Source organism: Copidosoma floridanum, unplaced genomic scaffold (genome assembly GCF_036245765.1).
Source record: "Copidosoma floridanum isolate Cflo_tuat_1 unplaced genomic scaffold, Cflo_Japanese_pri ptg000024l, whole genome shotgun sequence".
Classification (NCBI taxonomy): Eukaryota; Metazoa; Arthropoda; class Insecta; order Hymenoptera; family Encyrtidae; genus Copidosoma; species Copidosoma floridanum.
Window position 1 is genome coordinate 8,546,157 of NW_028321901.1, and position 25,109 is coordinate 8,571,265.

At 33.5% G+C, this 25,109-nt stretch overlaps 1 protein-coding gene across 2 annotated transcripts in view; it reads right to left on the reverse strand.

Moving 5' to 3' along the window:
• Eif4g (eukaryotic translation initiation factor 4 gamma) overlaps positions 1-25,109 on the reverse strand; it is a 763,642-nt gene that overhangs the window by 189,360 nt on the left and 549,173 nt on the right. For both annotated transcript variants that reach the window (XM_089595035.1, XM_089595034.1), the window contains exon 17: positions 22,756-22,928. In XM_089595035.1, the coding sequence (XP_089451161.1) occupies positions 22,756-22,928 (173 nt within the window). The remainder of the gene's footprint in view (positions 1-22,755; positions 22,929-25,109) is intronic.

A 25,109-nucleotide genomic window follows, 5' to 3' on the forward strand; every position in this document is an offset into this window, starting at 1 on the left:
CAAAGCCTATCAGCTTCTTCTTTCGTGTAAAATCAAGATTCAATCAAAGTAAACTCATTTTTATCCAATACCTCGTCATTTCTAATCTTAGTCAATAAGGACGAAAACATTTGATTAGACTGTCTCATTACTTCAGTCAATTCATAAAACTGAATTCCACGCCACAATGATGTGCCAGCGATTTGTTGTTTGACTGACTTATAAATAGGAGTTGCTCTTTCTGGAGGTAATTGCCTTAAATCACCAATCAAAATAATATCTAATCCTTCAAACGGTTCATTGAAATTGCCAGTAATTTGTTTTAATCTACAATCAATGTTTTGTAATAATTCAGCGCTCACCATACTGACTTCATCAATTATTAAAACGCGAACATATTTAAATAGAGTTCTATATAATTGAACTCATTCCATCGATAATAGAAATAGTTTTGAAAGCGTTATTTTTAAGGCTGTAAGTACTGTAGTACCATCAATCGCCACTGCAGCTTTACCAGTTGAGGCACATGTTATGTATGCGTTACAAAAACCATCGTTATTCGTAAATCTATTATAAATTTTCATGAGAAGTTTAATGACAAAAGTCTTACCGCATCTAGCTGGTCCAGTGAAAAATATCTGCAGGGGCGATAAAAAATCTGAGAGAAGATGATGAATAACATGAAAAAGTAAAGATTTCTGTTTTTTGTTAGCTTTGTGCATTAAATCATAAAATACATCATTGTCCATTAGATTTTCTTTTTTTTTGCAATGGCTTCAAGTTTATTAAGAGTAGCCTTACGAATATCTGCATTAACTTCAGAATGAGGATTATCATAAATGCATTGAAAAGCATCTGAAATTTCATTGTGTAAATTAGCCACATTTTCTATATCATTATCACCATCATTATCAAGGCATAATTGACGACAAATATCAATTATTTTATTAATATCTAAATTTGATTCAAATTGTAGTCGTTTTTCTAGAATAATTGCTTCATTATCTTCGTACAAGTTTATGTATTTACTGTCTGCCAAAATATCGTTATCTTCATTCCTAAAAGGTAAATGTAACGTAACCATCTCTCGTCTGTATTCGTTATAGTCTTGTGTTATATCATAATTTCTGTATCTAATTATTCGTAGCTGTTTTCTTAAAACATAATTTTTTTGAAAATTTCGACGATACTTGGAAACAAACTCGGCAAGGGAAACGTTTTATAGATCTTTTGGTCTCCTTTCATACTGATCAAAGTAATTTTCTTTCCAGATATCCGTTGAATCTGCATCAACATTCATTTGCTCCAATTGTTTTTGTGTTTTTTTAATTCTTTGGCGTTCTTGAGGCCAAACAGTTGAAATATAAACAACGACTGTCGATGTTTTTGACATGGGCTCACGTAGCAAATACCAAGCTGCTTCTTGACATGTGATCTCAACGTTATTTAGAATGTCAATACCGATTTTTCTAGTGATTTCCACTATGTCGAATTCTGGATGCTCATCCATGATTTCAATTATCGCACGCTGCAAATTACTAACTCCTCTGTTTGTTTTATTTACGTAATCAAGGACATACTGCGCACAAGAGTATTCTTCTAAAATAATTTGAAAATCGCTGTTAGAAATAAGTGTATGGCATACAAAGGAATTAAACTGATTATTCCATCTTTCACATGGTTCTCGTTTAAGGAAAACTCTTGGCCGTTTTATTCCAGCTCGCAATATATTAAAGTATTTATCATTATTATTTATTCCATTTTTTTGTTAGAATGAATGGATATCTATATAATTATTATCATTATTTTCCAAATTTATCCAGATACTTGTACATCGTTTTTTGTAGTCCGTGAGTCGAGGATCAGTTCTTTTCATAGGTATTAATATTACAGTTCGTGGCGATGGCATAAATGGTGCCTCAAATCTACAAACTTGCTTTGCGCGTGCAGAAATTTTCTTGTAGCAAGTAAACGTATGCTTATGTGTTTGTAACTTTATGTTTCCCGATGCCTCTGATGATGAAACTGATATTAAAGAGTCAACTAAATCAATAGCTTTAGTGTAATCATTACCTAAAATGTCATTCGGAGCATTATCAAGCCAAGCTAAAATATGAGCATGAGGGCAACCTCTATGTTGAAACTCGATTCGTTTAAAGTATTCTAGTATTCTATATTTTCCAAATGGACTATTTTTTTTTTATTGTAAATCATTTATCAGAACATTAACTAATTTATTAAAATAGATAGCGCATGTGACAGCATCTTCATTTATAAGCTTACTTTTTTCAATGAAATTCAATGCAGCGATGTCATCTGATGAGATATGTGCTCCTCCATTCTTAAATTTATAAATTACTTGAAGTAAACTTGTCCATCTAATCTCATTAGCACTAAATATCATAAAAACTGTTGGTTTACCTAATTGGCGTATCATAGCAAACAGATCATTTTTACGATCTTTCCAATAAGCCGCAGAATTAGGAATGGATTTTAAAAAGGCTAAATTTGTTTCGATACAATCGTTAATATAACTTTCAGACTCAATTTGCTGTCGAGTAATGCGGGTATCTTTTTCGACGAATTTAAAAGCTACTATTAGAGAATCACGAACTTTCATTCTCATGATTTTCATTGCAATATATAATAAATGATTCGGAGTAACACCCCGTCGATCCGACCGTCTCAACTCACTGGTTGCCATCATATAAGGAGTTGCTTTAATATTTTCGCTAAATTTTCTAAATTCACCAAGATAAATAGATGGAAATGATAATTCTTCAGCATATTCATCAAAAAGTAAACTTAAAGGTGATTGGTTTTCTCCCGGCGCAATTGATAAAAATTTTTCATCATTCCAAAAAATCGTATGTTGTAGCGCTGTTGAACTATCTTCTATTAATACGTTTTCACTGAGATCATCAATTTGAGTGTCTTGAACATCTTCTTGATTTCTGAAGAAAGATTCATCGACAGTGATATTAAAATATGCATAAAGCGGTTTTTTAATTAAATATTGGAGCCAACATTTGATTGTTTTTTTGTTAGTCAGACCTTGCAAATAACTTGATTAGTGAATTAATATTTTCTTTATATGAACATTAATGCAATGATCATCATTAATATTACGTGGTAATACACGAACCATATTATTAATTTCTACGGGAATATTTATAAGTTGTCCATAAATGCCGTACTGTCCGTGGACGTGTCTAAGTCGTCTGATTTGCATGAATGGAATATGAGGAGAAACAAATCTTTCTGGTAATCAGTCTAACGATGGTAAATGTGTGGGCATTGAAGCATATTTAAAACCATTGAATGTAGCTAAAGTAGGAATTTTTTCTTCATCTATAGCCCTTTTGCATGTAGAACATATAGTAAGTTCTTGAATATTATCAAAAGTAATATTAATTGAACGTAAAATAGTTTCATGTTGACTTTTTGGTGACTTTAAATCTGATTGAAATCACTAACGATCACAAATTGAGCAAGCATAACCGAATAGATTTGACTTGAATTCTTTATGAACTATAAATGAGCAGAATTGTGCCTAAGATAATCACTGTATCTATCACTTAATGGAACGTCATCAAAGTTATCTATAGGAAGAGTTTTACGACGAATACGAACGTTTGATGCCATACCTCAGACTCTTTCACACTGTATACCTCTACTTTCAATTTATCTTTCGGATTCTGTATCACTCTGTACCTCATCATCGCTGTTTGCTTCATGCTCTGTTATCCATTCGTTGTCCCTATCACTAGAATCATCCGAATCTTCTCCTTGTGTTGTTTGAGTCACTTCAGCTTGATTATTTACACGAGGCACTTGCTGTCTAGGTGTTATATTATTTTCCGATTCTGAAGGAACTTCAAGTTGCGGTGAATTCGTTTGAGGATTTATTTTTGTAGATGTAGATAGTAAGACAAAAGTTGATCATAATAAATAAATGAAAATATAGATGTTCATCGACGGTATTTCTTATAAAACTATACTCATACGATTTTTGTCTGTATTTTCTCCTTGTTCTGTAGATGTATGTAAAAGTAAAGAATCTTTAGATAAATCAGCAAGTAGGGGGCGATGAGAATCCATGCTTTCTTGTCTTTCAGCTTTTTTTCGTTCTCTGAAGAGTCGAGATCGATCAGAAGACGTAATAGGTTGTGAAAAAGAACGTTGTGTTGACGGTGCTGGCGCTTTTTGACGAGCTCTACTTTCTCGTTTCTGTTAAGCTTTTCTTTTTTTCATCTCTTCTATTTCCTCTGGAGTTAATTTAAGTATTTGTGAATGAAGACGTTCTTTTCTATTTGTAGATTCTTCTTGTTTCATTTTTAATAATTTCTCTTCAGACATCGATGATATTAACCCAATATCTCTCTTTTTTCGAAGTGCTTTTCTTCTTTTGTCATCCCCGTCAGCTTTACTCATTGTGATTTGTAGTTTAAAATGTTGGATCCCAAAAACAAGATTTTAAGTCTGGAAACATGTTTAATATGTAAATTTTTTTTTTTTTTTTTTGCAAAAAACAGAATATTATTTTTAATTGCAACTTAAAAACTCGCGTCATTGAGATAAAAATAAAATTATTGTAAAAATTTTTCCATGAATATTTTAATTTAAAATTCATAAACAATTTGTTAAAATTTATTTTTTTTAAATTTTAATATAAAAATTACCGATTGAAATGCAGAATAAAAGTTTACCACAATTTTTTAGGAATAATCCATGGATGTTAAGAGGATGGCAAAATCGATTTCAAATTCGAATTTTAAGTCATCAGCTTCTGTCGGGAACAAAGCAAAACACAGAAGCAAGAACGTACTTTCTCTCCACTCGCACTCACATTGGCTTATATAGCTATAGTCCTGTAAGTTTAAAATTCCATGTATACGCAGCAGCCTAAAGGTGCGTTGAGATGGGTTTTATGAATTTCAAGATTGGTTATGAGACCGTATGAGTGCGAGAGAGAACACATGATACTCTTGCTGTCTTGCATATACATTAAAAATTTTGTTGCAAAAGAAACGAGAAATAATTTTATATCGCGGATTACAACGTATTTATTTTTCCCAAGAGCTGCTTTACATTTTTTTTTATTGCTATTAATTACTATTTCTTTTTATTTTATTCCCATTTATCACGTGTATATTTATTACATGTATAGTTTTATTTACGATGACATAAGAGCTAACCATTTACCAGGTATTTTTGAACTCGCGTGTTTTTACGTTCGTATTTTTATTGTCTAAAATTTAACTCAAAAACACCTTGTAAATAATTCTAAAGTCACTGATTTTTTAACGAATAAAAAAAAAGAAAAAAGAATAGAGAAAAAAACGCAAATATATTACTTACAGTACATATATATATTATATACAATCAGCACGTATGTACTCTATACAGTAAACGCACACTCTTGTAGTCTGCTAACCTCTATACTGACTCCGGCTACGGTTAACGGTTTCTATACGTTACATCAGTACTTTCTAGTGCCAGACCTCTACGCTTCTATACCTTATTACCTTCTCATACGTGCACGCACACGCACACACACACACGTTCCGGCTTCGGATATATATATATATATATATATATATATATATATATATTCGTTTCTACATGTATTTCTATACACGCGCGCGCTTGCTCTTTCTCTCTCTCTCTCTCTCTTTCTGTCAACTGTCGACTGTAGTCGTACGTCATCGTAGCGTATTCTCTCCTCCCACACATCTACTCAACGGTATACGGTATATATAGGTATAGTTCTCGACTGCTTCTTCTGATGCGCGTGCGCGCTATTCTTTCCCATGCCCCGCTCCTCGCTCTCCGCTCCCCCCTCGCCACCAAGAACCGGATGGACACTTTTGCGTTGCATCAGCCGGTTTTACTCGCTTCTAGACTTCTAACACGCGGTAATAGAAGTTTCACTTCAAAAATTATTTTTAGAATGGAACAGTTTTGTTCGAGTAATAATCTGTAAGGAAGTAAAAAAATGTATATATACATACATACACACATAATTATGCTAAAGAGTAGTTGCGTTTCTTACGCTCTAAATTACTTATAAGCCCTAAATAAAGGACCGTTAATTTACATTAGCACACAATATAATATATCAAAAGGGATGTCCGTTTAAGTTAAAAGAATTTCGAACTGATGGAAAATATATAATTAAAATTTTTTTTGCAATCAAACAACAATACTACCTGAGCAAGAAAGTCTTAGAGCTTTATTTTTCCATTTTTTAACGCCACAATAAATACAAATACATTTTACTCTATATATTTGAAGAGCTTAAAGATTAGAAATATCAATCTTAGGGGTAAAATCCAAAACTGATACATCACTTCACGATTTACTTATTCGTCGATTTTTATGCTGCTACTCTTACCTCGATGAATGTTCTGAAAACCATCTAGAAGATGTCAAAAATTAGAATACAAAATTTCATTAAAAGCTGCTGAGTATTTTTCACGGTTAGCGATTAAAACAGTTTTTAGGATTTTGCTTTATATGTTAGTGAGATATACATTAGTATATCATGCGTTTACCTCTTTAATTACTTGTTATTTAATGCTTTTCCAGGTAATAAGAATACATTTACATAAAAAATTTGTTTGTACAATATAAGACAGTTCTTGTTTACAATTTGGTAAATAACTCTACCATCTAACTTTCATGTAATTAACATGTTAAAAGTAAGATTGCTTTATTAAACTTTAGTGTTCGTATGATTGTTTACCAATAATCAAAAGAAAATGCGTATTGCACTATCTTAAAAAACATTCCCTGCCTTGATAACATGCACAGCATAAATGTAACGGTATTATAGTAATACTTTTTACTTCACGATAGTAACTTTTTATAAATGTTTTTTTTTTTCATTTCATTAACAACAATCTCAATAATAGGTAGACTACCTGTATTGTACCTCTAGAATCTATACCCTCAATAAGCAATAATTAGCAGCGTTTTTGCTCTCAACCTTTCCTTAAATAAATTTTTGTTTGAATTGACTTTTGATGCGATAAATCAATGGACTTATCTATTACTCTGAAGGAAACTTATCGATTATTATAAGTATGCACACAACTTTACATACACTTTAAGTATGTACATCTCCAGCTCAAACGGGCTCCCGTTTAATAGTGATTCGAAAACAGCTAGGTACATTGACGGTCTTGGGGCTTACTAAGAGAGCTAAATAAAAATTTGTTTATTTAACAATTAACAGATACTAATTATTAATTTTTCAATTTAGAAAGATGTACACATACGGTACACTAGGTACACTACTAATATTAGTTTAAATCACAATAAAATAATAAAGGATCCTTAAAATATTACATAAGTTTCCTAAAAGTTTTCTTTAGACTGTCGATGATAGGATTATCTATTCTTTGGCGCAGTAATGAAGAACTAACTACATCTATTTCCAATTTTTATAACTTTTCCACATCTTAATATTTATTCTGTGATCGTATATGAAGCGTCTTTTTATCTCCTTCTCCTCTTAAATATAATGAAATATTCGGTATGAAGAATTTTCTTTCTCTTGATAAGCTTCCCATGGGGATTAGTCAACTGTATGTAAATTAACCTTCAGCTTTAAGCTTAATATGTATGTTTTATTACTTTTTTACTTTTAATAAAGAAGACTAAATAAATCATACTCTACGTAAAATAGAAATAATTACAAGATTTTCTAATCAACATGTATATATTCAACAGAACAATAAATGTTATTTAAATTACATAACAGGTCCTAAAAGTTGACCTCTTTAATTATGCAGTACTTCTGCGGTTCGTACCATTTTTACATTGAGAACGATTTGAATTTCTGAATGTATTAGTATTATGTCATACATCGACACAAAAAATTAAATTTTTTCCTATAGTTTATCTATAACATTACCAAAAAAAAGCTTATTGTACCAAGAACTTTATACTTACATATAAATTAAAATAGAATTGAAATGTAAGTTTTAATAGAAATTTATTAATGATCTTACTCTTAGTCATTGTATACAAGTGACTTAATTATTCATTCTTTGTATGTATAAGATTTATCTATTTGTGTCTTAAAAGTGGCGGAACAATGTATGAAAATATTTACTGTCAGTAAATATTCGAATATGTATGTGGTTGGCCGAGAGCGGTAGGGTGTCTTAATAAAAAATAATATAAGTCAGCATAACAAAAACCACATTCACAAACATTTACGATGTAAATAACAGTAATTTACTTAGATTTGGCTTAAAAAGGAAACAACTTAGATTTGGGTTAAAGAAGCATCTAACTCGGGAGTAATTTTTCTTTATCAAGTTTTGTCGTGGTAGCACTGACATTTACAATATAGGTTCACCTATTTTAACGAAACAAAGATTTTTGAATAATCTAATATTCCAGAAAAATAATTTATGATGTAGTAGAGCATACTATTAACTACAAAATCATGCATAGATGGAACTTTTAAGCAATAAAATTTGCCATTGATTTTCTCTCTCTCTCTCTCTCTCTCTCTCGTGTGTGTGTGTGTGTGTGTGTGTGTGTGTGTGTGTTATTTTAAAGGCAAATTATACGCAGACGGTAAAAGTACAGTAAAGGACAAAAGAAATTGTGTGGGGGGGCTAAAAAAATTTCGTGGACAAACAGTTCAGGAGGGGTGGAAGGCTCGACGCAAAATTCATTACATTACAATAACGGAGAAGTGAAACAGATTTTTCTTATTTTACAAAGGGCTGAATAAAAGGGCAGAGTGGGAGCTTTCTGTACAAGTAGTGGGGGTTATGTGAAATTTCCCACAATCAACTATGAAATATAAGAATATATACATACTAGTAGAGCGTCACCTTCCTCTTTTATTAATTCATGTAAGGGACGAAAAAGGGCTTAGAGAATCTGACTGACCTTTTGAACAAGTATATACATGCACAAGCATATAAGTGTGGCTCCGCCCCCTACGCCACTCGCTATAGAAAGATTATGACTCTCTTTAATTTTTTTATACTTCTTTTATTAAGACTAAGGTATCCCCTATTACAGATTTAAATAGATAGCAGATCTGGATCAAATAATACTTTGTTTAAAATAAAATGATATGCTTGAATAGAAAGATCTTTGTTTCAGAATACAGAGTTTTACTACATTTTTTTTCATGTGTCAAACATGTAATACATTTTACTAATATGTTTGCGTACTTATCCTACATTGTAAGTATTTTTAACTGTTCTTTAATTACTTATACTTGATTGTCTAGTGCATTAAAAAGAGGGTAGAGAAGACCAATTTGTAATTGAAATTTTTTAGAGATGGCTTATTTACATTAGTCATGGTCAACAAATAAAGATTTACAGTATTTAATACTGAATTATTCAAGTACTCATGTATAAAATCTCAAGACATCGTGGGTTGGAATTCTCGGGCTTTTTTGGTAGAATAAGTATCCAGGACCTTAAAACACCATTTATCCGAATTTTGAAACATGTAATGGATTTTTTTTTTCTAACGACTAAATTTCGAGAGGCGTCCTTTTCAAGAAGCCAACATGTGGCCAGCTTTTCGGGTAAAGTATTATTGATTTTAATTTTTTTTTTTTTTTTTGATGGAGCGGGGAGGGGAAAATAAGGGCACCCCAGCTAATCCAGTGGTAGTGTCAGTTTTACCCGGTGTGCCTACTAACTGAAATTTAACCTTCCCGCATGGGACAGGTCCGTAAGTACCACTCCCCTAAAAGACAAAAGGGCATAAAAGAAGAAAGAAGAAGGAAAATAAAGGAGAATTTTGGAGGTTAGCTCGCTTTCAAAGGAATGAGAGGAGGGTCACTTACGCATCTGGGCGAAGCTCGAATCTTGGCCTGCGCCGGAATAGAGTTGGAGAAGATTTAGTTTGGTGTTATTGTATGTGGGTGTAGATGTGTGAGTCCGCTAGGTATTGTGTATTTCGAAGCGTACTTGTGATTTGTGTAAGTGTTGTGTAGTGTTTAGGCCGTAAAGTATACGGCGGATAGATAGGTGCTCTTGAAGGGAGCGTACGGATTAAAGTCGCGGTTATTCGGCGAAATTATGGAGATGCAATCGATGGAAGCATGGGGATTGAAGACCTAGAGTATTTTGGGGGTCCTCAGGGTTCTGTGCAAGTGAGCATGGACGTCGTATAAGGTCGAAGCGTCCGGGTTGGAGGTTTGTGAGTGCAGCGATGGTGAAATTTGGGTGGTCCGTAATGAAGGCGTGAACTTTTGACGCGAGAACAGGGGCTGCTTAAATTTGAGGGATGATGTGATAATCTGCGTATTCCGGATATACCACGGGATATCCAAGGCCGATCTCAGTATCATTATAAATGGCCCTTGGATGCCCTTTGGTCAGTTTCCCTTTGCAGCGCCTTACTTTGGTATCGCATAGGTGCTGATGTTCTTGATGATGGGTTATTGGGCTACTCCACCATGGGATTTTTCGTATCTGTCACGTCTGTGTACCGTGTAATTTGGTATGTAAAATGTTTTTGTGTTGTCTAAGTGCGTTTCTATAATGCATGCAATGTTAATGTTTTTCGTCTGAAGTATGTGTGTGAGTTCAGTCGTTTTGTGTGTGATGCTGTTTGCATTTAGTTGAGTAATGTCAAGTCTCTGTCTAGCATGCTGTTGTACATACCCGGGCAAATGGTGTTCGAGCCTTGGGCTGTTGTCCGAAGGGTGGATTTCACAAACGGGGGAGGAGGGGCAGTACCTTTCTTGGGAGCGTGAGCTCCTTCTTAGGATATTTTTAGACATCCATGGTAGAAAGCGCGGTGCTTGCCGTTGCAGTTTGCGCAACGAGGGGTGACTGGGTCCTTGTCCTTTTTTGGACAGGTTGCGGTGACGTGGTTTAGACTACAGAAACCACAGACGAAGGCGGCTCGACAGTATGCTGCCATATGGTTAAACTTCTGACAGCGTCGACATTGGGGAATGACGTTGGATTTACGCTTCTGCTCTACTCTGACAGAAGTGCTCCCAAGTGACTTAAGGTCATAAATGGCACGAGAGTTATTGTCTGACGAGGTACACTGTGACCAGGGACCAGGTTCGATCTCCAGGGCTGAGGGTACTTTTTGATGGATTATGTCCAAGATTTTAGGTTCCGTGTATCTAATGTTAACTCCACGGCTGACAACTACCATTTCACGGTCCTTATAAAGCTGGTGCATGGTAAATTTGATCTTTTGTCGAAAGCTGTCAACATTGTTGGGATATACGCGAGTGCCCTGTGAAAAGGTGATTACGCGACGAACTGGAATATTTTCCGTAGTTAGGGCTTTGTTTATCTTGGGCTAGAATTTTTGGTCTAAGAACGTAATGGGAGGTGGTAGCTTCTTTTTGCTTCTTCTCGTTTTTTCTAGGGTGGCTTTAAGCTTGGATATTTCGCAGTGTTGTTTACTGTTTTTGGTAGCGAGGGGAATGTCTTATCTTCCACAGTGGAAGAATTTATAAGGTTCAGGGGGTCACGATTTGTGGGTGACGGATTTACAAATCCCGAGCCTTTCAACGGTAGAATTTTTACGGCAAAGGGAGACTTAGTAGAAAGTGCTGCAATAGCAGCGTCTTTCTCCTCGTTGTAGCGTTTTTAAGAATTTATTTGCTGGATGGAGTTATCTAGCTGAACTGAGTCATCACTCACTATTTTTTCCAGGTACTCGATCCGTTGCTTTTGGCTAGCGAGTTCCCTGGCGACGCGACGTAGGGCGTCACTGTTGTGTCTCGGGAGAGCGGGCTTCGTTATCGCTGGGAGTTGTGTCAGATGACATGGAGGTTTCAGCTGTTTAGCTCGAGGGATTGCTGGTCAGCTGGCCCACTGTCTGTCATGCTTGACTTTCACTTAAACTGATACATGCACTATTAAACACGGGCATCTCGGAAGATGACGAGTCCGTTTCTTATAACAGCGCGTCGAAAAAATGTGTCATAATGACTTGGAACTGTGGAGTATCCACTGTGTTGCTAGTTTAGTTGTGCCCTTGCAAAGGGCCAGCTATGCGGGTCACCCTTAGGGGCGGCATGTACGCGGGTGTAAGGTTTAGCGAAATCAAAGTCGCAAGGCACGACTAAGTCGCAGTTACCGAAAGAGAATAGAGGTAGCCCTGAAAAGGGCCGTATGGAGAGAACTCAAGTCTGAGTAAGAGCGATGCGTAACGGGCGTACGTAGAAAGCGTGCATTCGGTACAAGCGCTCGAGCAAGACTGATTGATTGTAAAAAGGTCAATACAGCGAGTTCTATGGTTTATTTGGAAATTATCTTTTCATCAAACTTGATATCAGCTGGGGTATGCTTTGAGTATGGGGTAAATATTAGGGATGTAAAATACGATCAAACTATGCAATATGTTTGTGTGGAATCTTGATACTTGTACTTTATAATTATAGTTAAGCATTAAAAGAGAATAAAGGAAATTTACCTTATATTGGAGGGGGGGCAGTGGGTGTTCACAGGGGTTAAAGGGGATACTGAGGTACTGGGCGTACATAAATAACTCTGCTTTTGTCGCCATGTAAGGTGTTTGAGCTTGATTGATATAGGAAAAAAAAAAACACGTTTATTTAACCTGAAAATTTTTACCAATCACATTTTCTTATCCAAATCATTTTCTTCTTTTTGATCATACGATTTAGTTTTTTTAGCAAATGTATTAAAAATTATAAACGGAGAAAAAATGATAACAAAACCTTTTGAGACTTAAATAACTATAAATACAGTCAATGCATTTTCATGACCTTCATTTTTTACAGAATTGTAGTTTTCCTACGAGTTCACAAAGTCTTTGTTTGCGAACCGAGAGGTTTGCGGGCCGAGCCGAAGGCGAGGTCCGTAACGAGGTTCGTAAAGGAGACTTTTCGAACGAGTATCGGAAAACTGCTTTTTTGCCCGAGGAAGTACCAGCCTCCCAAAACTACCCGAGGGCGGAAAAATAATTTTTTCATCATAGCTTTATGTAAGAATATTAAAACATTTTTAATTAAAAATACATCGTTGAACTTAATTTAAGTAACCTGTATATTCTGAAAGAAAGTAAAACAGTAGTTTTGTTTTTATGTAGTGATCAGAATACTGGCAAGGTCTTCTGTATACCGATGCTTGATCGAGTATTTTTTTGACAGAGTATAGTATTACAATGAAAAATTCTTATTTAGATTTCATAACACAATAAATAAACTTACAAAAGGTGAAAAAAAATATTAGCAATCCATAGCGAAACTTTAATGTTAATTTGAAAATTTGCTAGAAAGTAATACACAAAGTAGTATCATTGGTAGTTTTCGTCAGATAAGCACCATTACCTCTGGGGCTATTTGCGGCCCAAGGGTCCGTAAGGTTGCCCCAGAGGGATGGATCTTATGTGGCGAATACCATTTTTCTTACTGAGAGCACATCAGCCTCTCAAAAACGATCAAGGTAGGAAATAGTAGTTTTCGTCGGATAAGTGCCATTGACTCTGGGGTATTTTGCGGCCCGAGGGACCTGCGAAGTAGGTAGTTTCTTACCGAGGGCACACTCAACCCTCAAAAATGCCCGGGGCGCAAAAATTAATTTTCTTACGATGGGCCCACTGCCACTTTGCGCCCTTGGAATCACTTTGGGCCCACGGGCAAAAAAGTTTTTTGCACCCTCGGGCCTTAAGTACTTTTCTGCTCGAGGGCCTAAAGTGATTTACCGGGCGCAAAGTGTGCCTACGGTCACAAAATTGCACTTTGCTCCTTCGGTAAGAAAAACATTATACGTGACTCGGGCACCAATATACAACAATCGCACCCTTCGGGTGCTTATGTTTGTACTTTGTACTCTAGTGACGTAATGTACCATTATATACTAAAATAAAATAAAATGGATTAACTAAACATATGGCTATTAAAGTAGTACAAGAAAAAATAAAATTTGTTTCGATATTTCAAAAAGATAAGAAGGTACTAAAATCGTCTAAACAAAACAAAATAATGAAATAATTTTTTTCTATGCATATTTTTGGAAATGGAATTTAAAAAAAGTTACAACTAGGCTAACTGGATCAAACAAAAAATTTAAACAAATAAAATAGTAAACCAACTGAAGTAGATTTACTTGATTATAGATGGCTTAATAGGTGTGGGAGAGCACTTGGGGGTTAGTAAGAGCAGAAATAAATAGTTTAGCGCATTAAATGACGAACAAGCTCAAGTATCTCATAGTAATTTGAGTGAGGGGCTGTGGGGGGCTCATTATACAAATAAAGGGGACGATATGGGCAAAGAAGATTTTTAAAATAAGGAGAGGCTATGAGGGTCTCAATGTCATTATAATAATAAAGTTTGGCTGCGGGGAAAATGCGATTTTATTAGTATGAAAGTGGCTGAGAGGAGTTAAACAGAAATTTTTCACCAACTTAAATCTAGTAAAATCATTAACAAACAAACCGAATGTCACCTTATGGAAGGGATAAAGGGGGCTTAAAAATAATAAAGGGACTGAGAAAGGGTGAAATGTTGAGGGGGTATTTAAATACTCAATTGAATTTAATAAACACAAAAATTAAGAGAAGTTTATATTATCTTGAGGCAAGTCTGAGAAGAGTTGTAGGGCAAAATACGTAAAATGACTCTCCAAAATAACTATATTATGTATGTAGACATAAGAAAATTTAAATGCGTAAACATTGGTAAGGCTCCACTTCCCAGTCAGCACAGAACACAAACACCCTGCTAATAAATTGTTATCCTTTATAAAACCACAGGACTTGGGGTAGAAGGTGGGTCTTGAAAAATAAAGTAATAGCTGAGTATAAAAAAAAAATTATTCGTACTACAATGGATAACGAAAATTAATACGAGAATAATAAGTACATGAGAAGATGAATGCATGCCTTTTAAAATTAGTTGTATGTCTATTGTTGTTAAATTCCGAGTTGACACAGACGAATGTGCTGTTAGATATGTAGTAATATAGCGACATATATCAGGCGAGTAGTGTAAACGACACTTCTGTAGTAAACAGCCACAGCATTGCTAGGTATAAGTCAAAGCAGACGTATGGCAGATCTTCAGTAACTCTGTATGATTATAACTTTACTATATACGTGTCTTTGATTATTAACACATGTGTTTTATAATTCAGTATATTCATTAAATATACGACATGAACTACAAGCTTAAACAAAATATATTCGTCACGTTTATAAAAAATATGCATGTACACAAGCTCCCATGTCAATTACAGCTGTACATCACGCAATACAGGCGTGTGTATGTACACACACACACACACACACACACACACACACACACACACATTTCTATAGTGTGTGGTTATTTTAGTGTGGCTGTCTAAAAATTTCCCGTACACCCCTATAGTCGCACCACAGCCCCTTTCTTAACCTCCTCACAATACAAGGGGAAATTATTCTTATATCTCTGTGATTTTTACCGAACACAATTCATGACCCCACGCCCCTCCCCCCACGTGAATTTAGTAGCCCCCACAACACGCCTACAAGAACTTAGAATATTTAGAGAAAATGTAATAATTATCCTGTTTAAATGAAAATATGTTAAAAAAGGGTACATATGGGGTGATTTGCCTTTTCAAAGCCTTTCCATACATCTTCCTACAGAAACTAAGAATGTATTATAAAGATACTTTGTCATAAAATCATTATCGAATACTAACTTTCAATGCCCCTCCACACCCCCCAAATAAACTTGTAATTTTTAATAAGATTACTTTATAATAGGGACAACAGGGGCTAATTCTCCCCCCCCCCCTTCGTCAAAAAATTAGAATTTTTTATAGATACCATTTATTTTCATATTTGTGACACTGTCATCTACTGTACAATAACTTTAATTTGTAATTATTCTGATTTATCAGGTTCTGTCTGATTAACACAAATTTTATTGTGAATAAAATTTTTAAAAACAAAAGTAGTTGACGAGGTGAGAAGTCTTAATGGTATACCAAATCACATTACGATTAACTTTTTGTAGATAGTACATATAGTATTTTTTAATTTACTTCACACCATTTTTTGTTAATGATGATGGCGCACAGAGCACGAAAAGACTAGCTTATAATAAATTATTGATTTGTCGAAAGTGATGCTAAAAATATAAAAATTGTTATGTTTCAATATTTAATTTTAAAATTCAACGCGTTATGATACGATTACTTTTCGATAAGAGATAGAGAAATAAAAAAAATGAGAAATTTTTAAATTTTTAGAATCAGTTTTGTACTGGAAATGAGGGGTTGGCACGAGGAGCGTGCGGGGGGGTGTAGACCTACTAATATTTTCTTATATTGTATAGTTAAATGTGTGGATCATTTCACATGATCCCCCTACTGACCGTCACCTACCCCCAAACAAACCCCTAACCCCCACAAATTGAGAGAAAATTCATTCTATTTCTACGTTATTTTAATCAAATAAATATTGGGTCAAGCCACCTACTGCCTCTCTACACAATTGTTCTTGCCCCCCCCCCCCGCACGTACACGATTTTTCGACTGTTTCAATACACTTTTAATGTCTGCGTGAAATCTTTTTCATAATTTGACTATATAATATGGCCTTAAACCATACTTTTATATTGTAATTACATTTTTTACACCACCCAGGAGGCACATAGATGGACTTCATACATACTAACAATATTTATAAAAGTACATAATAATTGTTCTGTAATATCTATAAGTATAAGAAAAATGATAAAAAATTCTCATTAGTAAGTATAAGGTTTTATAAACAATTATATTATATAGTTCAATGTGTGGTGCGTGCTATATAACTCTGGACTGCCTCCTATAAACCCAAAAGACCTCTCACTGTCACCCCCCCCCACAATTTGATTTGATCTTAGTTCTACGTGTTTTAACCCTATCACAACAATTTGATTTGATCTTAGTTCTATGTGTTTTAACCCTATCACAATACTGACCCCCACACGATTTTTCTTGTTATTTAATGCAACGCCGTAGTATACATGAAATGTTTTTTACAATTAATTGTATGTAACATGCATTAAGGCCTAATTTTTTATTTTAAAAGTATTTGCACATACTTTTTCGAAAAAAATTAACTTTCAAAATTAATTATTTATTACTACGTTAGAAAAATTTCTTTTAGCATTCAAAATTTGTTCATCTATTTTTTTACACCGCCCAGAAGGCCAATAGATAAACTTTATACATACTAACAATATTTATCAAAGAACATAATAATTGTTCTTTAATATCTATGAAAATAGTAACTAAGTTAAAAATCTTTATCAGTATGTATACAGATCTTAGTGCGTTAATAACATCATACAACTATGAGCCTGAAATTTTCATAGTTATAAAATGATAATAATCGTGGAAATTTCGCCCGATTTATATGACTCACTTTTGCGAACCAAATTATAGAGCCCTGTGAAACCATGAAAAACTATTTTTGGAATACCCTTGATTATGAAAAAATAGTACATTTCTTAAACATTATTTTTTTAACCCTACTCTGTACTTTTCTGTATGCCATTTTAATAGTCGTAAGGAAATAATGAAAATATTTATATAACAAAAATTTCAATTGATTTGTTAAAAATTTTAGTACAAAAGTATAGTTTAGTGAAAAATCTCTTTCCAAAAAATTTTTTTATAACCAAATTATTCTCTCTTCCCATTTGAACAAATATCCCACTTTAATTTTTGCATCTTGTCAAGAATTCTTGAAAATTGTCAAGGAAAGATGCATTAAAAAGATATTACAATAGAGTCCATAAAAATGTAAATAAAAAATTTCAATAGCATGTAAATAATTCTCAATCATTATAGTAATATTTGATATGTATAATATTCTTATTTCTTACAGAATACAGATTACTCAATGCTATATTATAATATCCATCTAAATAAGAAAGAAAGTGAGTAAAAAATAAAACTGATTTACAATGAATAACAATATTTATTCTCAAAATATCTGTAGTACTATGCTGGAATTTTTTTTTTTTTAGGTTAAATAATTATTTCATTTACGTCTATTATGAATCACTTTTTAGTCTTAATCACATACCCACAAAAGCTTCTATGATAACCATAGTTATCTTATCTGAAAGGTATTTATTATATTTTATATGTAATTATTATTAATATTCCTTATACAATTTATGTATTTTATTGAAAAAAAATGTTTTCTTTTATCTAAAACCTTCAACCTCCTACATAAATATCGACGTGAAAGATTATAACTCTAATAGGGGGTTGTCACGCGAAGTGCGCAGGGGGGCAGAGTCCCACTAGTGTATATATATATATATATATATATATATATATATATATATATATATATATATATAAATAGGACTGTATATTATAAATTTTTAAGCGAGAAAGAGTGACTCCTCGTAACACATACACCGTGCGTGGGAGGGCATAGCCCTACTCATATATTTAAAAATTATGGAGGTTGTTAACTTGTAAGTCTCATTGAACTTGCATTAGGTGTTTTTTTTATTGCTAATGCAAGCTTGCAGCAATACTGATTGAAAATCCTGATCGCACTTGGCAGGAAAAAGCGGTTGGTATTATTGTATTGTTATTTTATAATACATAAAATCATAACATGAACTTTGATTTTTCAAACCTACAAAACTATTGTAAAAGCACTTTTGCAAGAATATCGCTCATTGGTTGACTCTAATCAATCAGAGGCCTCTTTTACTTAACCCGATGATGTAAAAACGCTCCATCGAGAGAGAAAATTGCTATTTTGGGGTATTTCAAGTACATGTATTGTCTCGGACTACACTAAAGAGTGCGGTAAAGCGAAGGAGGCTTGCCAAAAGTGGCAACCGCAAAGAGAGCTGAAACTGCAACACTTTTTTCTGGCCACGAATTCATTTGTGGAGTTGAAGAAGACTCGGGAGTATCATTCAAAAAGGTACAGAAGGAGAAGTCTCCCCTGCCCACGCAGCTCGGCCCCTTGACCACAGAAACCCTCTTTCAACCAATAAACTTAAGAATTTACTTGCGTTCGACGTTGGCATTGTTTAAAATTAACAGTAACATGTCTCAAAATTTTGCTCACTGTATTATTAAACAATACAATCAGTTTGTACGTATGTTTTTTTCTAATATTTTTGCATATTTGCATCTTACAAAAATGTCTGCCCATTCAAGCGAGACAAAAAGGTTATATCCATTAATGGCCTGTATAAATCACATGATCTTTATTGGAATAATTCTTTTAAAAATAAACTACAACAAATGTTTAAAATTTTTAACTAAATTATACGTATTCTAAGGATTTAAAAACATAAAGTATCATTGTGATCTCTACATTTTATTATTATTCTTGAACCTCCATAAGAAACCACTGAAAAATGCAGCACTAGAGAACTTCGAAGCAGCAGTATCAACTATCAGTGATGGATGTAAGTTAGCAGTCAGTCATCAATTAACCTTAGTAGTGTGGCCAAATAAATTGTGATTGAAATAATCTATTTTTATTTTGTTTCATAAAAGAACATATTAATCGAATTTTATCTACATCATTTAAATTAGTTCTTTTCTCTACATTAAAACCTGTAGTAAGCCAATAATCATTGCAACTTGGGTAAGTTGTGATATTAAGATCTGCTGTTTACGAATAATCATCATGTATTCGTAATCCGAGACTTTGGAAACCTAGACACCTGGATAAATGTTTTCTTAAATTTTAAAACAATTAATCTAGAAATCTGTATTATTAATTTCACCATACTAAATTTCAGCATGTAATGACTGGTTTTCAGTTAACGACCCCAAAAACTCCTAGTTAAGATTTTCTCCATGAGTCGAGAACTTTTTGAAATTTGGTCCTAACTGTTGGATCTGCTATCTTAGATTTATCCATTTATACTGTTTTAATCAATGTAATAAATTATTAAATATATTTCATCAATAATATTCTGCAATTTTATTGTTTTCTAAATTATCTAATGAATAATATTGATGTTTGAATCAGCACATTTGACAATTTTCTGACATTTGAGATTAGGTATAATATACTTGAAAAAAAAATTGATAATTAGCCCTGACAGATGTTTAACGAATCACTTTACCTTGACGTTAAAAAAATGTTTAAAAAAAGGGAACTTTTCCCTACTGTGCAGCGCCGAAATAAGCTGTAGAAGTCCAGAGAAAGTAGGTGCTTAAGCTTAGACATTTGGACTCTTATATTCGAAGTACCCGTGCTTATCCGAATATGTATGCATAGAGGTTAAAGCTTACATGTAAAGAGACCACGCTTCTTGATGTATGACAAATCTGTCTTTGTACTACATGCAATACTTTATCACCAACGTGTTGATTATGGATTCTAAGCCTTTGAGTATACTGAATATAAACAAATCAAATTCATTTTAATTTATTTTATAATAATTTAAGAATAATACAACAATAAATGTTTATGTGGTAAGTATGAGTATAAGATTGACAGAATATAAATGAATACAAATATAATATGTGCCTAATATTAATTATTGGCCATCATGCATGAGCAAAAAATGCGAAGAAACTAGGTCATTAAGAAAATTTGTTTATTATTAAGGTACACAATATAGGATGCATGTTCCTATCTACACAGACGTACTTATGTATTCAAGCGATTTATGGATTGGATAAAAGTGGTCAAAAATAGATAACATTTTTTCTACGTGAAAATGTTAGAAAGAACCTACGTATTACCAGTAAACAAAAATTATTTAAAAAATGTACTAAGTCTTTAACTGTTATCGAATACAAAAACATTTTATTTAATTATTATAATTATTGCTTATGTCGATTTCCAAGTAGTTATGTATTATTAAATGCAAAATAAAAATAAAGAAAACTTTATAAGTATTAAAAATAATGACTCAAGTGGTAAAGCTATCAAATATTTAATAATAACAATAACTTTTGAAGTTTCGGTCCGTACAGTTATATGGATAACAAGGCCCTTATCAGGTACAAGTATTCTATTGGGATGTAATATGGACCACTAGAGGGGGTAATAAATTTAACATGGCGCAGAAGAGTCAACGCATATACACGCGCAGCATAGGACTCGGAGGCTATTTTTCCTCCGTGTTCAAATGTTTGATGACAATGAGGCCCGTGCGTTTTTCTAAACCATATTTACATCAGGGAGTAGCTCCCGGTGCACTTTTTTTAAACCGTAGAGCTGTGTAACTCACGAAAATGCGAAATAAAATACGCAGCTGCTGATAAAGTGCTGTACCTATATGTATACGAGCACTGCTGAAGATATATGTATACGCAGGAAAGCTACCAGCAGCTGCGTATTTTATTTCAGATTTTCGTGAGTTACACAGCTCTACGGTTTAAAAAAAGTGCACCGGGAGCTACTCCCTGATGTAAATATGGTTTAGAAAAACGCACGGGCCTCATTGTCATCAAACATTTTAACACGGAGGAAAAATAGCCTCCAAGTCCTATGCTGCGCGTGTATATGCGTTGACTCTTCCGCGCCATGTTAAATTTATTACCCCCTCCAGAGGTCTGCATTACATCCTAATAACACACCAAAACCGCAAAACGTAATGTAATAAGTATTTCAAGATAAAAAATTATATTTAAAATTTGTGCAATAAATTACACTTAAAATCGTCACACAGATAACTATGTATAGCACACAAGATGGCAAGACGGCGAATACACCACTTTGATGTTTCGCAAGTTCTTATGTAGGCGCTACTTATACAGGTATGCTTTATCTATGAACGCATCGATTAACGTTTGAGTAATAGTAATAAAAATACTATAATTCACCTTCAAATTAAAAACTTATAACATGAGATTACACAGTGACAATCCAAACATGTTAAAAAATTTTTATTGATTAGGTCTTTGTAATAAATTTTCTAATTATTCGTATCTAGCTCGCTGTTGATGTTGTTAGAGTTAGTTTTTAGCATGGATGTGTAATATTTCAGAGAAAAGTTGTTTGAATCTATTACTTTCTGTATCTGATATTTTTACATTATCGAAATATTAAATATAGTGTGCACATAAACTCGAAAAAACTTGTCTAATTAATGATATACAACATACTTATTGATTTGAGAAAGTGTGTAGGGTTTCACTCAGTGCCAGCCATAAGCTCATGTGTTTGGATTGTAAGACCATACAAGCAATTGTATCCCCTTACATTAAATCTTTACAGCTCAATGCAGTGATATACTGTTGTCGCATATACGTTGAAATATGTGATGTGCATCGTTTGCACTTAAGAAGTTGAATCGTTTTACACTCTTAGGATTGTATTTATGGCATGACATGTCAAACGCATATACTCTCGTCACATAGATAGCATTTGCACTCCTACAACATTAACTCTCAAACTGTCACAGTAAAAAATTTTTCTCAGTGGGCATATACATGATATCATCATCGGTAAAGTAAAAAACTGCTTAGCATTTATTGCAATAAGCTAACATAGCAATCAGGACACTTTATTTTAGGTGACCTTTAAACTATTGGACTACGGTTGAAAATGCACACGTAAGGAATTAGTTTTCCGGGAGATGAAAATTGAGTGAATGAAGGACGGGTATTCAAGTTATGAGCATGGGTTACCAAGTCCCTAAGCAACAACAACTCGAGCTTGAACCATTGTGCGAACATAGCTTATGTAATATTAATAGACGTAGTATGTACTAGCGATTAATTTATGAATTGCTAAACCACATTTCAAGTCTAGGAATTTTATAAAACAAACCATATGCTATACTAAAGTAATTCGACTTACCTATTTTTAAAATCTTGCCTACTTAGACACTTGCTTGATAAAAGATGTCGTAAGAGCTGTGAAGTTTTAGTCTGATGGTGTTCTGACTTTTCTAAAACTGCATTTATGATTTCGTGTACAAAAGAAATGTGTGATGAAACAGGAAAGGACTCTCTGAAAAATTTCACAGCTTCCTGAAACATTAAATATTCGTTGAATAGTATACTATAATTCAAGTTAATGTCAAAGTTAAAATATATTTTCTATTAACTAGATTTATCCAACAAAAACACATATCGTGCCATAAAAACATAAAAATAATATTGTTCTGCGAGAGAACTTACATCAACTTGAAGAGTTATTTGTGAAATAGAAATTTTTGTTATTTCCAAAACTATCTTTAGTTTTGAAGCATAGATCAAAACTTTACATTTTTATTCATCATGTAATGTCTGTATTTGTAATAAAAAAAATATCGAAAAACAAACTGCTTGGTTATTGGTAATAAATAACTCAAAATTTTTTGTAAAAAAAAAGAGATTTTCGTTAAAGTTGTAGTTTTAAATATTTATTGATATATTTTCGACTTATTAAATAACTAAAGCTTTGTAAATGCGTGGTCATCTTATTTACCTTTCAACAAAAAAATTTCGCAAATCATAGGTGTTATTAAAGTAAAAATGCTCAATGCTATCCTTTATATTCTTTTTTAAAAATTTCTCTAGGTAGTGGATATTTGTCAATTGGATTTAATATTTTAGTTAGTTGGATTTAACGAAAGCAAACATCTGGTAGAAAACTTAAACACTCTTAATATTTTGTATAACCATTACAAGTTTGCAAGAGAGTATTTTTGACAAATCTAAGCCCATGTAAATCTCCCGTTTAAGTATTATTTCCTAATTTGTCTAGCAGATTTTGCATGAGAACTTGCATGAAAGATTTTCTCATATTGAGTGCATTAAAATAATGAGCTTGTTGTTTTTAACAACGTATCTACAAACTGTATAATATTTTTAACAAATAAATACAAAAAATAACGTGTCGTACGCAGCGATAATAATTTACACAGCTAAGAACAAAAACTGCTCTTCGTTACATACTAAGACCAAACTAAATGAACATTTCCGTTACTACGTATCTCTTATTGAGTGACAAATCAAGTAGCTTACTCATACGAATTAGCTGATCCAGTATTGGTGATGAAAAGATGACAAGTTTTCGTGATTGGAATATAATACTACACAATCAATTAAGTTTACTAAAAATCAAAATGGTACATTGGCATAATCACGCATTCATCGCAGTCGGCTGAATTACTAGATTCGGCTGTGATACATAGTGATTCTGGTGAATCTGTTCACGTTTAACCTTTATAATGCCCCCCCATTATCCACCACATCTGCCATTACAATATTTTAATCATATTTTAAATGTATATGACAGATATATTTGGTCAGTGGGTGTTTAGATACCTAAGTAAGACGTTATACTTCTATGACAGATAATATATGAATGGAAATACCATCTATGAACAGATATTTTGAATAACCCACTGCGATGCATCAAAGGTGGTGCAGTTACTGTTTCAATAAGGATATTCAGTTTTTAGATGTGGTTTTAACGAATTTTACTAATATATAAAGCAAAGTCGCAATAACAGATGGACCGCAAACCTCGAAAACTACTCAACCGATCATGCTGAAATTAAAAAAAAATAAATCTCGACTCTTCCTAAATGGTTTGCGTACAGTTTTTAATTTGAAAAAATTAATAACAATAGCAATGAGTATGCTCTAAATTTTGCAAAAATACGTTAGCTTATCACTTTAGTTTAGAAGGATCCGCAAGGTAGCGTCGAAGTGAAATCGAAGCCACCTGCAATCGAAGTAAGTGGGTCTAGTTATAATATCCCTCAGCAAAATATTCATCACCAAGCTCATTCAACGGCAGTTCAAGAATAGAGATGTTAGTCCGCGCAGCTGGCTATTCCGGCTGACGACGACACTCTACTCCACTGGACAGTTGATTTCCGTCGAATAACAACCTGAATCACTAAGATTACTAAGTGCCATGAAAAAATAGTCCTTCTGAACGCTAACGTTAGCACAAAGCCACAAAATAATTTTTCGCACTGATATTAGTGTGCAAAATCGATTTGTTGGAGGAAAACACCTATTTTCCTCACACTTATTGCGAAAAAACTTGTACGCAACTCGTGCGGGACGATTTCCCGCACTCGTGTGATAGACTCGCACTCGTGGCCGGTGACAGTAACTTGTGCAGTGCTTTCCGCACTTGTTACGTAAATAACTATGTTTTAACACTTAAAAGTTTTATGGCCGTTTTTCCAGCCAAATTACTACTACCAAAGC